The following is a 13146-nucleotide window of genomic DNA, read 5'->3' as shown; positions in this document are numbered from 1 at the left end:
CATTTATGGTTTTTAGAACTAAGAATTCGCCATTAAAACTTATTTTACCTCCGAAAACAATAACGCTTAGCATTCCGCGATAATTGAAAAAATCCTCCCGTCACGTTTCATAATGAAGGCGGCTAAACCGGAACAAGTTTTACGTACGTAGATTTATTATGTGCAATATCTTTTAGCTGCCGCCCACACTAGAGCTAGAGCAGCGGTAACAATAATGATCATGATGACAGGAATAAATCTGCCAGTGAGTGTGGAGAACTCTCACCAAGTCTGGCTCGGCTTAGTAGGTACGTACCAACAACACAAGCGATAATGGATTCATTGATATCGCGCCGGATTTAGTGACTGTATTAGCACCGATAATTGATTGCTATCGAAAGTCCAACCACATCGTTGACAATCGCCGATAAAGTGGGGGTGCAGGTGTATTAGGCCGGGTTGGAATTTAAAATTAGGAGAGTCAAACGGATTTGAAGCTCTGTGGTTAGTTTTGAAGCATTAATCTTTGACCTGAGTTGTGGGAAAAAATATTCTTGCTTCTAAGAAAACTTCAAATACAAGTCGGTCTAATGTATATCCATTAACCCTTTCAATTGTGCAAGATTGGCTTGTGGAATGATGATGTTTGTTTTTCAGAAAATACGGTTTCTAAGAATACTGTTTATCAACCTGTACGGTGCGATAAGATTGTGACGATAAAAAATGGGTTTAGCCGAATTGTGGCCATTTGTACCTATCGTCAATCAGGTGTAGTTGACTCTTAAAAAATAAACACACTTTTGGCACAGCTTTTGGTATCCAAAAATATAAGTAAACGTGCTGATTTTGAGAACAATTTGTTTTGACCTACCGCATTTTAAGTACATTGATTTGGTTCAATATCTAAGGATTACTTCTTGTGTCGTAAAACGAAACTTATCTTAATCCTATCCTATTTTATGCAGCAATTTTACAATCTGCATTGGTAAATTTGGACTTGTTTTATCTTTCGACGCTAAGTCATTCGATTCGATTTTTGCCTCTAAATAATGTTTTATTGATTCAGGGACCTTGAAACACCGTTTAGCGATAACTGCAATGTACTAAAAATTGCTTTTCAGCCGGCTAGTTGGAAATACTGCAGTATTCGATTTTGGGTTTCGCACGTTGCGTTTGCTCACTCTGTGCAATACGCACAATCGTGAGAATTGTTTAATGTCGTCTATTTTTCTAAACTAAAGTCCATATTACATATTTCGAATTCCGAATTTAAAAAAAACATTGAAGCACTTTACTCCTCATTTTTCATAGGCACAGTACATTAGCTCAAAATTACTTACACCCTACAATTCAATTTAATTATGTTAGCAATCACAGGTTTTGAACAAACTGCTTAAAAACAACAGAACTTTGAACTGGGATGCAATTGCGCGCAATTAAAACAGCGCTTAGTTCTCATGTAGGGAACAGCGCGTTGGCATAAAAGTAATATTTTTGTGGTTTTAATTACACCGTTCAGCTAATGATTAAGTCGTTTTGAATAGTGATAGAAATTTCATCGTTTAACGTGCTCAAAGCTTCTGTCAACAAATAAAGCGAAGCCAACTATAATTAGTAAACTATGAAGCCCAACCCCATAATGACGTTGCTTTTTTCTGCATTTGTAATTTTCAGACTCCATCCGTAATCAATCCGTTCGGTGTCCAGCGCTCGTGCAGTCGGTCTCGGTAAAATTTACTGAAGACAACATCCTGGAATTTCGATTCGAACCAATCAACAAACAACCAACACCATGGCAGAGCAGCTGAAAGAGACAAAAACGACGACGACGAGTCGCCGGGGACGGGTTCTTCCGGCCGACAGTTACACTACCACGGATCCCACGCAACCGGTCAAGTTGCGCATCGCCAAGGAGGGAGTTGCGTCGTTGGATCCCCTATCGGTGCCGGAGCTGGTGGACCGGACCGTGCGGGACTATCCGGACCATCCGGCCATGATGTTCAAAAATGCACAGAAAATGTGGCAGACCATTACGTACCGGTGAGTAGTCATGGTGTTTAAAAAAATCCAATACCTATACCTATAGGGTCAAGTGGGGTAATTATGAACACGGGGTAATTCCGAACAAGTGCTATACGCGCTGCTGTGGGGGATGAATGGACACAATAAGTTCCAAAAGTGGTAGATTAACATCCAATTGATAACTATTAGCTGTTTCCGATCTGTTTTCAAATCCTTATGATATCATTTCAGATGTTTTAAAAAACCATTACCCCGTGAAACAGAAATCGTTTTCGACAATGTTCAATGTTTTGATTATCTGATCATAGGAAATCCAGCTGGAATGTTGTTATCACCTGTTTTACATCTAGTTTATGATGCTTTGTCTGGATTTGGAAGAAATTTTGAAAAATTTTATTCGCACTGATTTACAGATGAGTGTTCATATTTACCCCATAGTTTTCGTCCTATGGGGTAATTATGAACACATATTCTTATGCATTTACTGCCATTTCTTTCGCTTTTCGATGGTCAAATGTTTTATTCATCAACTTAGGGTTCCATTTACTAATTAACCAAGCATTTCAAGACCCCTTTCCCCCTCCTCCCCTTGTGAAAAAAAAATCTTACAAAACTACCCTCTCCCCCCGTCCTTCCCCCTTCAGTAAGATCTTAATAAATTTAGGACCGCGAAGAAATCTTAGCCGGGAAGTATCAACACTCGGCATTCTATATCACAGAATGTATGTATGTATTTTAGTTATCCACCATGGGTGCACAGATTCACCGCAGTTTCTGCCTAAGTATGCCTCACATGACTTCTTAGATTATTAATTTCGACAAATCTCCAAACCCAATGGCTTCGTATTAACTGTTGTGGATGAATGTATTGTGTTGGTGTTGGTATATTTTGGAAGAACGAGTCAATCAGATGGGCTAGTTTATTTACAGGTATTCCGGCATCCGTGTTTATACCTGGCCAGCTGGCAACTGATTGAACATTCTTCTTATACAGTCAGATATAAGAGGAAACACATCTTACCTGTTGGCCACTTATGGGATTCAAAACCCAAAAGTTTTCTTGCCGATACCGGGAATCGAACTTAGTACGCCAGGCATATCAAAACTAGACTCGTGCCAGCCTATCCGCTAGACCACATCAGCGCTCACAGAATCCACTGGTCCAAATTCAATAAATTTCCTATTTAATTGAGGTCCGCAATGTGTTTAGTGTTGAGTTTTGGATTTTTGAGAAATTGATTTTTTTTTATAAAAATGAGATTCGGATTTAGAAAAAAGCTATGCCAATTATTTTCAGTCTTTGAAAAAAAACTTTTGAACACAATTTTATCAAAACTGAAAATAAAATTTGAAAAAAAAGCTCTCGTAACCATATTTAAACAAGTCTTAATTTTAACCTGTTTTTTGTTGATAGAAAAAAAGCAATCAAATATTTTCTTAGATTAAGTGAGTGGTGCGTAAGGATAGTTTTACCGGTAATACCGAAACCGAAAACCTGTATCCCAGGAATAGTTCTCTATTACCGAATACAGGTTTTACGTCCTTTCAAAACCAGTTTTTTTTTGTATTGATAAATAACAACGTTATAAACTAGACTTGAAGAAATTTTTAATTTTAATGAAAATAAAATTCATCATTTTTAAACAAAAAGTTTGCTGCTCGAGCTTTTATTCATTACCGCGTGAAATTTAACATTAATATAAACCTTAAATCTCTGTGGTCAACAGTAAAATATATGAAAAACCATGATAAATTTAATAGGTGAATAAGTCCACAAAACAAAAATCAAAAAGATAAATTTTCCTGTGTGTTTGGACAACGTGCTGCTATTCAAGCATTAAAATTACAGCAAATAATAATTATTTATGAGTTACATTCGGATAGCAAAGATTCAAAATCTATTTTCTAGCAGTCTTATTTTAATACTTGGTTACTTTTTTCAATCTTAATTGGTTCGAATACATTTTTTTAATTTAGTACAAAATGAAAATTTTTTGGTTGAAGATTTTCTCTTTCAGTTTTGTGAGGAAATTACTGCGAAATTTTTTTTGAGAAAATAGAGCTACTAATGTGAAATTTCGTATAGGTGATAAAAAAATTAATTAGTGTAAATATTTTTCAAAACAGTCGATCATTTAGAACTGACAAGCCTTGAAAAAATGACTGTTCACTGATCCAAAAAGATTTTAATAAGTGTTTTTATGAAACCACCATCTTTTAAAAAAATTAGAATTTTCTGTATATGTATAGGTTTCAATTTCATGATATCTCGCACGTACGTGAAAAGCCTAACCCACGACATTTAGGTGAAAACTTGATGTTTGCTGCGCAGGACATTTAAAACGGATGTAAAAACTGTTGAGTTGTCTAACTCGCCTAAAATTTCACACGTATGGAGAGGTCCTATCAAATAAAAATGATCTACAACGACATAAAGAAACGGAAGAAAAAGAAACCAACTAAAACGTAAAAGATGCATCTAAAAATTGAACTACCGAAACAAAAGATAGAAAAAATCAATAAAAAAGAACACTAAATTGCTATTTTTGTGTTGCTTTACCTCTAAATTTTGACAACATTTGTTTATTTTACAAGTTTTATACATTGATTGAATTGAGTTTTTATAAAACAACCCTTTTACTTATTACTGCTAATTATTTTCATTATTTGGTGTTGAATTAAGATTTTCTGACATCATATAAATCATATTGGACAAGTCTCGGGGTAAATATGAACAGCGTTCGGGGTAATTATGAACATAATTTTTTAAGTAAAAAATCATCAAACACTGCTTACTATGGGTAAATGTAACGTATAACTACAATTACTTTTCAAAAAATGTATACCCCTTTCGTAATCCGTGTTCATAATTACCCCCTAGAGAGGGGGGTAAATATGAACAGACGGGGTAATTATGAACAGACGTCTCAAGGACATAGGTTGCGACCAAAAACAAAAAGTTGTTCTACAGAATGATGAAGAGCACGGAAACATTCATTGTTGGCAGCTTTTCAGAGTTTGCGATAAGAAATAAACATATGGTGACTGTAAGTGTGCCAAATGAAGAAATTTTGTTCATAATTACCCCACCTAGCCCTACATATTTAGTAACATTTCAACGAGCACATGATTTTGCAAAGCTCTGTAAGACATCTATACATTTTTAATGTAAGTTTGTAGCTTAATTTGAAGAATTTTTTCGAATGAATGAATGTATTAAAGCAATATTAATAATATTTTTATTAATTTTTATTATTTTTTTTTAAAGTAATCTAATAATATTTTTATCAATTAGACTGTGACGAAGAACTGTTTAAACTATGATGTCAAAGAATTTTTTCTCGCGAGATTATTCTCGGAAAAAAAGTGATATAATTAATCGAATATGGAATAGGCTAGAACATTAGAGAGCTTTGGATACCTATAATTGGCTAGAATTCAACCTTTGTATTTGAACATTACCGTAGAATGAGTGAATGAAGACAGTTCAATTCTTGTTATTTGAATTTTCACAAACTGTACAAAGTTTTTTCATAATTTTGAAGACTTAAAAACCATTTACATTTTTTCTGTTTATGCATGGTTGATTTTTCAGTTTTCTTTAAAAAGAGGCTTCTTTTCCTTTCGTCTTATAGCCATCTCATTAACTATGTTTTTTTTTCAAATATTCAAAAATTAGGAGATAATTCTTCAGGGCCGGATTAAGCCGTCCGGGCCCAGGGAAATTTTTCTAGGGGACCCCTACTTTTTTTTCATTTTACTTAAAGATATATTTGTAGCAGTTTGTAAAAAATATGTAGTTTAGTTATTCTAAAACCAAGCTAAATTCTGCTTATTAAAATGCAAAATAAAACTGCAGATAACTCGAGAGATCAAACCTGATTAAAAATTCATCCTAACAAAAGACATCAACATTAGAATATAGAACTTGATTCTAATATAAGAATGTTTTTATTTTTTTTTAACTAAAGTCCGGGTTTACTAAAATTCATAATTCCATATTTCGTACTCATTTCTAACTAACTACTACTCGATACTATTCTTCTGTTTACATTGCTCAAACCAGGGCCGTAGGAAGAACCGACTTATGGGGGGGGGGGGGGGGGGGTGTTTGGTGACTGATTTTTATCTATGATTTTTTGCCCAACAATGCACGAAAGCAAAAAATAAAAAAAAATGTTTGTAGCTACAATTTTTAAAATTCAATGATTTTATCTTTTGATGAACATAAATCAAATTTTCAAAAAAAAAAAAAAAAATAGTAAGCGATAAAAATCATCAGATTTTCGGATCAAATTTCCTTGACGCAAACTTGAACCAAATCAAGGATTGTAGTATGAAATTTGGCTTAAAAAAAAACCGCAATACATTCGGACCGAATACGAGATATCTCGTATTTTCGCTTGCCGCTAGTATGCAAACATAATTCAAATGTTATGAATCTTATAACGAAACCTCATTCTAAAAAATGTAACACAACACAGTATTTTATTTATTGGTTTCTGAAACAGAAAATCACAAATTTTGGTGTCCTTAATGTGTTAACAATGTTAAACAATACACTAGAAAAATATAGATTTTCTTGCAGATTTTTTTTCAGGCAAAAATTTTTCTTTAACAGTAATTATTTTTTATAAAGAATCAATTCCATAATGAAAATCCTGTAGATGATTTTTTTTTAATTAAAATATATATAAAACAAAAAACTCAAATTCTACCTTTTATTTGTGATTTTCAGTTGCATTTTGTTTACAAACTAATTTTGTTTTGAAAATTGAAATCTGGAAATTGAATTGACAAGCAATCTTAACACATTAAGAACCGCAAAGAAATCTTTACGAGAAACACCGATATTCGGCAATCAGTATCTCCGAAATCCCTGAACATAGTTTTACAAATTAAGCACTTTTAAGTAACGGCAAACGTTGTGTAACCCCCAAAACCCCCTCCGTTTGTACGGCCATGGCTCAAACAATATAAATGGAAAAATTAATTATCAAATATTTAAATCGTTTCAAAACTCTCTTAAAACCCATATTCTTTTGTTCCACCTTGCATCTCTTATTTCCTTTTTAAAAATGTACAAATCGAGTTTATTCACCCTCAAGTTGCAAGAAATTGTTTTTGCAGTCAACAACAATGAAGCCTTGGATTTTTTTGACTTCCCTAATATCGAATGGAATAATATTTCCTCCAAGTTATGACACTTCATTTTGAACTTATTATTAACAATAGACGGCACCAGTGAAATCCATACATATTAAATCAAAATTATTATTCAAGTATATTCCGATAGATATCCAATCTGTGGCGCTTCGTGTTAGTTTTTGTGTAGCTTTGTATTCTATTAAATAATTTTCTTTTATATGATTTCCATTTCCATCCGAGTTGTAATAAATTTTTAATAAAAAATGCTTTTTCTTTGGACTCTGGATCAATCAATCTTAGTCCCCTTAACTCAAAATCTAAATGAAGTTGCACTCTGTTCCATATTAAACATGTATCCGCTCCATAAAAATCTCCCACAGGCTGATTTAATTTGCACTACGTGCTGATTTGAGCGGTATAACAAAATTTAGATAAAACGTATATATTCAAGACTAAACATCTTTCGTAAATATTTAGTGAACGGATATTGTGCAGTTGTAATATTGCTTTCATCACATTTAATTATCTTTCAAAGTTTTTCGACACTGTCGAGGGCCAGTTTTTCTCAAATGTAACTCCTAAAACTTGACTATCTAGTTCTTGTAACTTTTTTGTTTGTGGTCCTAATTGGGCATTATTGATTCGCATGAAACCAGATTTATTTTTATTGATCGTTATATTCGCGAAAGAACTATAAGCATTGACTATTTCCAACAACTTATCAAATTCAGTATCATTTCGAACGAAAATCAGAAGATCGTCAGCGTGAGCAACCACATTGATAAATTTATCATAGACAAGTACAGCAGATATTTCGTTCGAGAGGTTCAATATACAGTATAAAAAAGATTATGCTCATTGGACATCCTTGCCTGATTTAACTTCCTATTGAAATTTATTCGGTGAGAAATTCATTGATTAAACTTTTTGAAGTGGCACAAGCATACAATTTTTTGATACAATTTGATTGACACGATCGAATGCTTTGTTAAAATCTAAACTCACTAAGCCACTTTTAAATTTCTTAGTTTCAGATATGGTTATGATTTGCCTTACATCTTTTATGTTTTCTATGCATGGATTCAGATCAGGACCTATAATCTTACTTAAAATAGTTTTAATGCGTTCTGATAACAATTTCATGAAAAGGTTATAATCTAGGTTTAGTAAACTTATTGGTCGATAATCATTTAAATCATTTGATGCATTACCTTTTTTCGGTATAAGCGTAATTATACCATTGGTGAAATTTATAGGAGGAGAACTTGCGCCAGAAAGATATGAATTAAAAACAAGAAGCAAATCATTTTTTAAACTTTCAAAATTTTGTATATAAACCTCATACGTTAAACCGTCTGGTCCTGGATTCTTTTCTTTTTTTTTAAACATCTTAATAATACGTTTTTTTTAATTCTTCTTCGGTTATGACCCTTGTTGACATATTTTGATCATTCTCAGTAAATTGTTTATCAATCAAGTCTATTAGATTATTGCTTCCATCATTCATCGGTATACTAGCTTGAAATAGTTTCGAATTATAGTCATGAACCTTATCTAACAAGATCGTTTTGTCCGTAATCCAAAAATTATTATCTTTCAATTTAAAAGAACCACTTTACTGTCAACGTTTTAAATGAGCTGCGACTTGGAAAATGTTTACTAATTCATCATGAATTAACGTATTTCCAGGAAAATTGTTAGAAGAATTCAAATCAAATTCAGCTAAAGGAAAAAAATAGATATAAAAAAACAGAACTCAACAATATAGAGTTTCAAATCAAAATCCAGTGCCAGAGCTAGGCAGTCATCCAGATCCAGATAAAAATTAAAAATCAGTCTATTATATTAAATGATGAAATGAATTAAAATTCATCTTAAAAAATTAAAGGACAATTTGATTTAAGAGCATTTTTTGTCATTTCTTTATTAAAAACGGCTCAAACTTTAGGAAAAATAATGAGCATTGTAATATTTAATCAAATAGTTGAGAAAACAAGCAGAACCATTATTCCAAACTCGGATACCAAATGTTGACAGAATTTGAAAATTGAAGAATAAAAGCTCAAGCTCCGCTCTTGAATTAATAAAAAAAAAATTAAAAATTAAAATTACTGATAAGTCGGAGTTTCAAAACTGTCAAATTATCTCATAATAATGGAAAAATATATTCTTTTCAAATTCAAAGGATTTAAGATTAGTGTCTCATAAAAATTATGATTTCTAAATATTTGACGAAAGTTTTAAGGTATGAAACGTTACTTTTCCATTCTACCGTTTGCTTAACCCATACGAGGCCTTCAGAACTAAAGGACTAAAAGTGCAAAAATGATCAATTTTGTGTTTAAAATGCATAACTATTTTTCATGTTTCTAACGATATTTGGTGAAATTTTCAAATTAGGTAAAATTTTTCCTTCATACTTTCCGATCGAACGTAAGTAACAACATTCTGAAAAATGTATAAAAAATGAGGAAGAGAAAACTTTGAAGCGCCTTTTTCTCGAAAACAGCCTTGATGCACGTATAACTCGTTGGTTCTAAGAAGGGCCTCATATGTCACTTGTACAGCGTAATATGAATTAAATTGTTAACCCCAACGTATGTTTTCTCATTCAATATTTAGAACTTATGAATATTTGTTAATGTTTCTTCTGCAAGTAATGAAGGTATTTGAGGAAAACTTCATTGAAAATATACGTTATATCATCGAGCCATGGGCCATGAGTTACAAATCCTAAATTAATTTATATTTGGGGGGCCGCCTTGTTTAAGATATTATAGATTTTGAACTTCTAATATAGTTTGCTAGTTTTAATAACTGTTTAGAGCAAAACTTTTATTTTTTTTCTCCTTGGGGAGCCCCCTCAAGCCGGGGGGCCGGGGCATTTGTCCCAATTGCCTCCCCTCCCCTTAATCCAGCGTTGTAATCCTTACTAGAATCACTTTTCGAGGAAACTCCTTTGCATTTTGGTGTGTTCAATTCCAAAGATTTCAAGTTCAGGAGAAAGTTTTTCGAAAAAGAAAAAAAATAAATGAAGCGGGAAACGTTGTAGATCCTGTTGTTTGATTTTAGATTTCTCATATGTATATCATAATATAAACAAAAAGATCTAAAGTACACCGGGGTAAGTGTTGACGGTTTTTCGTATATAAAAAATCATTAAAAAATCAACTGTCGTTCAATTTTGATAAAATCACGTTCAATGTGATGCAGAACATGTTGTTTACAAACGCTGAAGAGATGAGCTTGATAGACGCAAAGCGAGAAAAGTTATCACGTAAATTGTTATGGACTGCTGGTGTCTTCACTTACCCTGCTTTATGGGGTAAGTGGGGACGGCAGATTTTCCCTTAGATTTCTCAGGAAATTTTCATCAAACTCGTGTTCTCTGGGTTGATACGTTACATAATTGCTCGAACCGTCCGAAATTTTGAAAAATGTTCATGGTACGATTTTATCGAAAATATATACTTATTCCAGAACAAACAAGTACTTTACCGAACTTTTCATGATCCGAATGCTAAATTGTATTCGATGAAGGAGAGAAAATTGAAAAAAATGTGTAAACATCAAGTCTGTATAAAGCCGTCCCCGCTTACCCCAGGGAGGGTTTGGAGACAAAATTTTAGTGTTTTGTAAATAAACTCTTTTTTCCTCATTTTCAACCGCCGTTTCCGAACTGTTTATTTCAAATGTAAGGATTGTTTCAATATAGAGTTCTTCGTCAAGAGCCAGCTAGTTTACGAGAAATTTGCAATTGAAAAAGATGCACATCAACTCAACATCTTAGTTAAAAATAGAAAAATAAAAAATTATCGGAATCGTGTCTCTTTTACAGTTATTGGATCGATTGCAAGTAAAGTTAACATTCTGCAATAAAAGTTTAAAAAATAGTGCATAGTATTGTTTGATAGCCATCTTAATCCTCGTCCACACTTACCCCGGTGTACCTTATTATTTTTTTCGTCAATTAAAAATCTACTTGAACTACTAGGCTATTCTAGAAAGTTCTTACTAGGCTTAAAATATACACTTAAATAAAGTTTTGAAACTTTTAGAGTGCTGTCAGAAATATTTATGTTTTTTTTAAATTGAAATTTTTACCTTTTTTTCATAAATTTATAAACTTCATAGCGTTTGAGTGTCGCATGAATAGAGCTGTCCAACCAAAGTCGAATTTTGCACGGTTTGTTATCTTCAACAAAGGATCATTAGTGGGTGGGAGCAATGAACTTTTGGCTTTTTAAAACCTCCATATAGCTAAGGGCCGCTCTAGTACAATTTTCCTATGAATTTCCCGTTCTGTGTTAACATGTAAGGTACACCGGGGTAAGTGTGGACGATGGCTATTAAAACAATACTGTGCACTATTTTTTCTAACTTTTAGTGCAGAACGTTGAATTTACTTGTAATCTATCCAATAACTGTGAAAAAGATAAGATTCCAACAATAACAGATGTTTACAGCGATTTTTTGCGAATTTTCTATTTTCAACTACGATGTCGAGGTGATGTGGATCTTTTTAAATTGCAAATTCCTCGTAAACCCCATAAAGCGGGGTAAGTGAAGACACCAGCAGTCCATAACAATTTACGTGATAACTTTTCTCGCTTTGCTTTTTTCAAGCTCATCTCTTCAGCGTTTGTAAACAACATGTTCTGCATCATATTGAACGTAATTTTATAAAAATTGATCAACTGCTGATTTTTTAATGATTTTTAAAAGTTGACCTATACGAAAAACCGTCCACACCTACCCCGGTGTACCTTATAATTTTTCTTGTTCTTTGAATGAGGTTTTAAGTTGAAAGTCGTCAAATTTCAAAGTTTATATTCAATAAATCTAAGCGAGCCCCATAATAACTCATTCCGGTTGTCCTCCGCGCCTCATTCCAGGGAGTACCGAGATCGAGTGCACAAGATGGCTAAGGCGTTCATCAAGCTGGGCCTGGAACCGCACCACACGGTTAGTGTGCTTGCCTTCAACAGCCCGGAATGGTTCATTTCCGAGCTGGCTGCCATTCATGCAGGGTAAGAAGAACAATGTGAGATGTGATGTGATATGGCCCTTCCTTTCTCAAATGTAACCAAACCAAACTGCCACCCTCTACCGTGTAAATGTGGAACTGCGCTGCCGTTGAATAATGAAATCAATCTTTTCCCTTTGTCTGCCATTCTCGCTTGCTTCCTTCTTCATTTTCTGGATCCGGAATGACGACGACGATGACGATTTGCACCTTGGCGCCAATTTCCCGGTGATGTAGTGGTATCATTACCGGTGTGTACACAACCAATTCCGCCGAATCGACTCAGCACGTGCTGGAGAATTCCCGGTCCAACATCGTGGTCGTGGATGATGCCAAGCAGATGGAGAAAATTTATTCAATCAAGAGCAAACTGCCGCTGGTGAAGGCTGTCATCCAAACGAATGGCCCGTATGCGCCCTACGTCCGAAAGGAGGACGGTTACTATCGGGTGAGTAAATATCTACTCCGTTTTTTTTATTTCATTCTAGTCCTCCTGGCCATAGTTTATTTTACGAATGGTAGGTTCCCACCTACAAACTGGTAGAGAACTCCTGCGCCCATGACAATATTAAATTTTCATTATTTAAATTTGTGGCTGGGCGAATCGCGGCAGTTGTAACCAAACTATTCGTGACGGAATTGAAATTCTGTCGTTCGTATGAATTTTACAATCCATTTTCAATGGAACCTGGGTAAATATTTGAAATCGCCTTGAGCGTAACGGTACCTGTATGTTAATTCACACTGTTTTAAAATAGTACCACTTATGAACAGAGTAGGTGGTTACTTATGGCTTGGCTTAATTCTGTTACGTGTAACCTGTTCTGATGATTATGAATACATTTAGCAGTTTTTTCTGGAAATATTTGACAATTTGACTGGTTTGAAAAGTAGTGATCCAGATTCGTATGTCAGGCTCAATTTTCCCGTATGTTTGGATATCGTGCTGCTATTAAGCCAATCCCTTTCCT

The 13146-nt window shown here is 33.9% G+C and overlaps 1 protein-coding gene across 1 annotated transcript; it reads left to right on the top strand.

Moving 5' to 3' along the window:
* Nucleotides 1-1649: 1649 nt before the first annotated feature.
* Nucleotides 1650-12623, top strand: LOC129760799 (very long-chain-fatty-acid--CoA ligase bubblegum-like; the record flags this gene model as incomplete). Its single annotated transcript, XM_055758465.1, has 3 exons — nucleotides 1650-2019; nucleotides 12045-12179; nucleotides 12413-12623. Coding segments are annotated over exons 1-3 (594 nt in total), but the record flags the coding sequence as incomplete, so codon positions are not given.
* Nucleotides 12624-13146: the final 523 nt, after the last annotated feature.

The sequence above is a fragment of the Uranotaenia lowii genome, unplaced genomic scaffold, assembly GCF_029784155.1.
Source record: "Uranotaenia lowii strain MFRU-FL unplaced genomic scaffold, ASM2978415v1 HiC_scaffold_771, whole genome shotgun sequence".
NCBI lineage: Eukaryota > Metazoa > Arthropoda > Insecta > Diptera > Culicidae > Uranotaenia > Uranotaenia lowii.
This window is presented reverse-complemented; position numbering and strand designations above follow the sequence as displayed.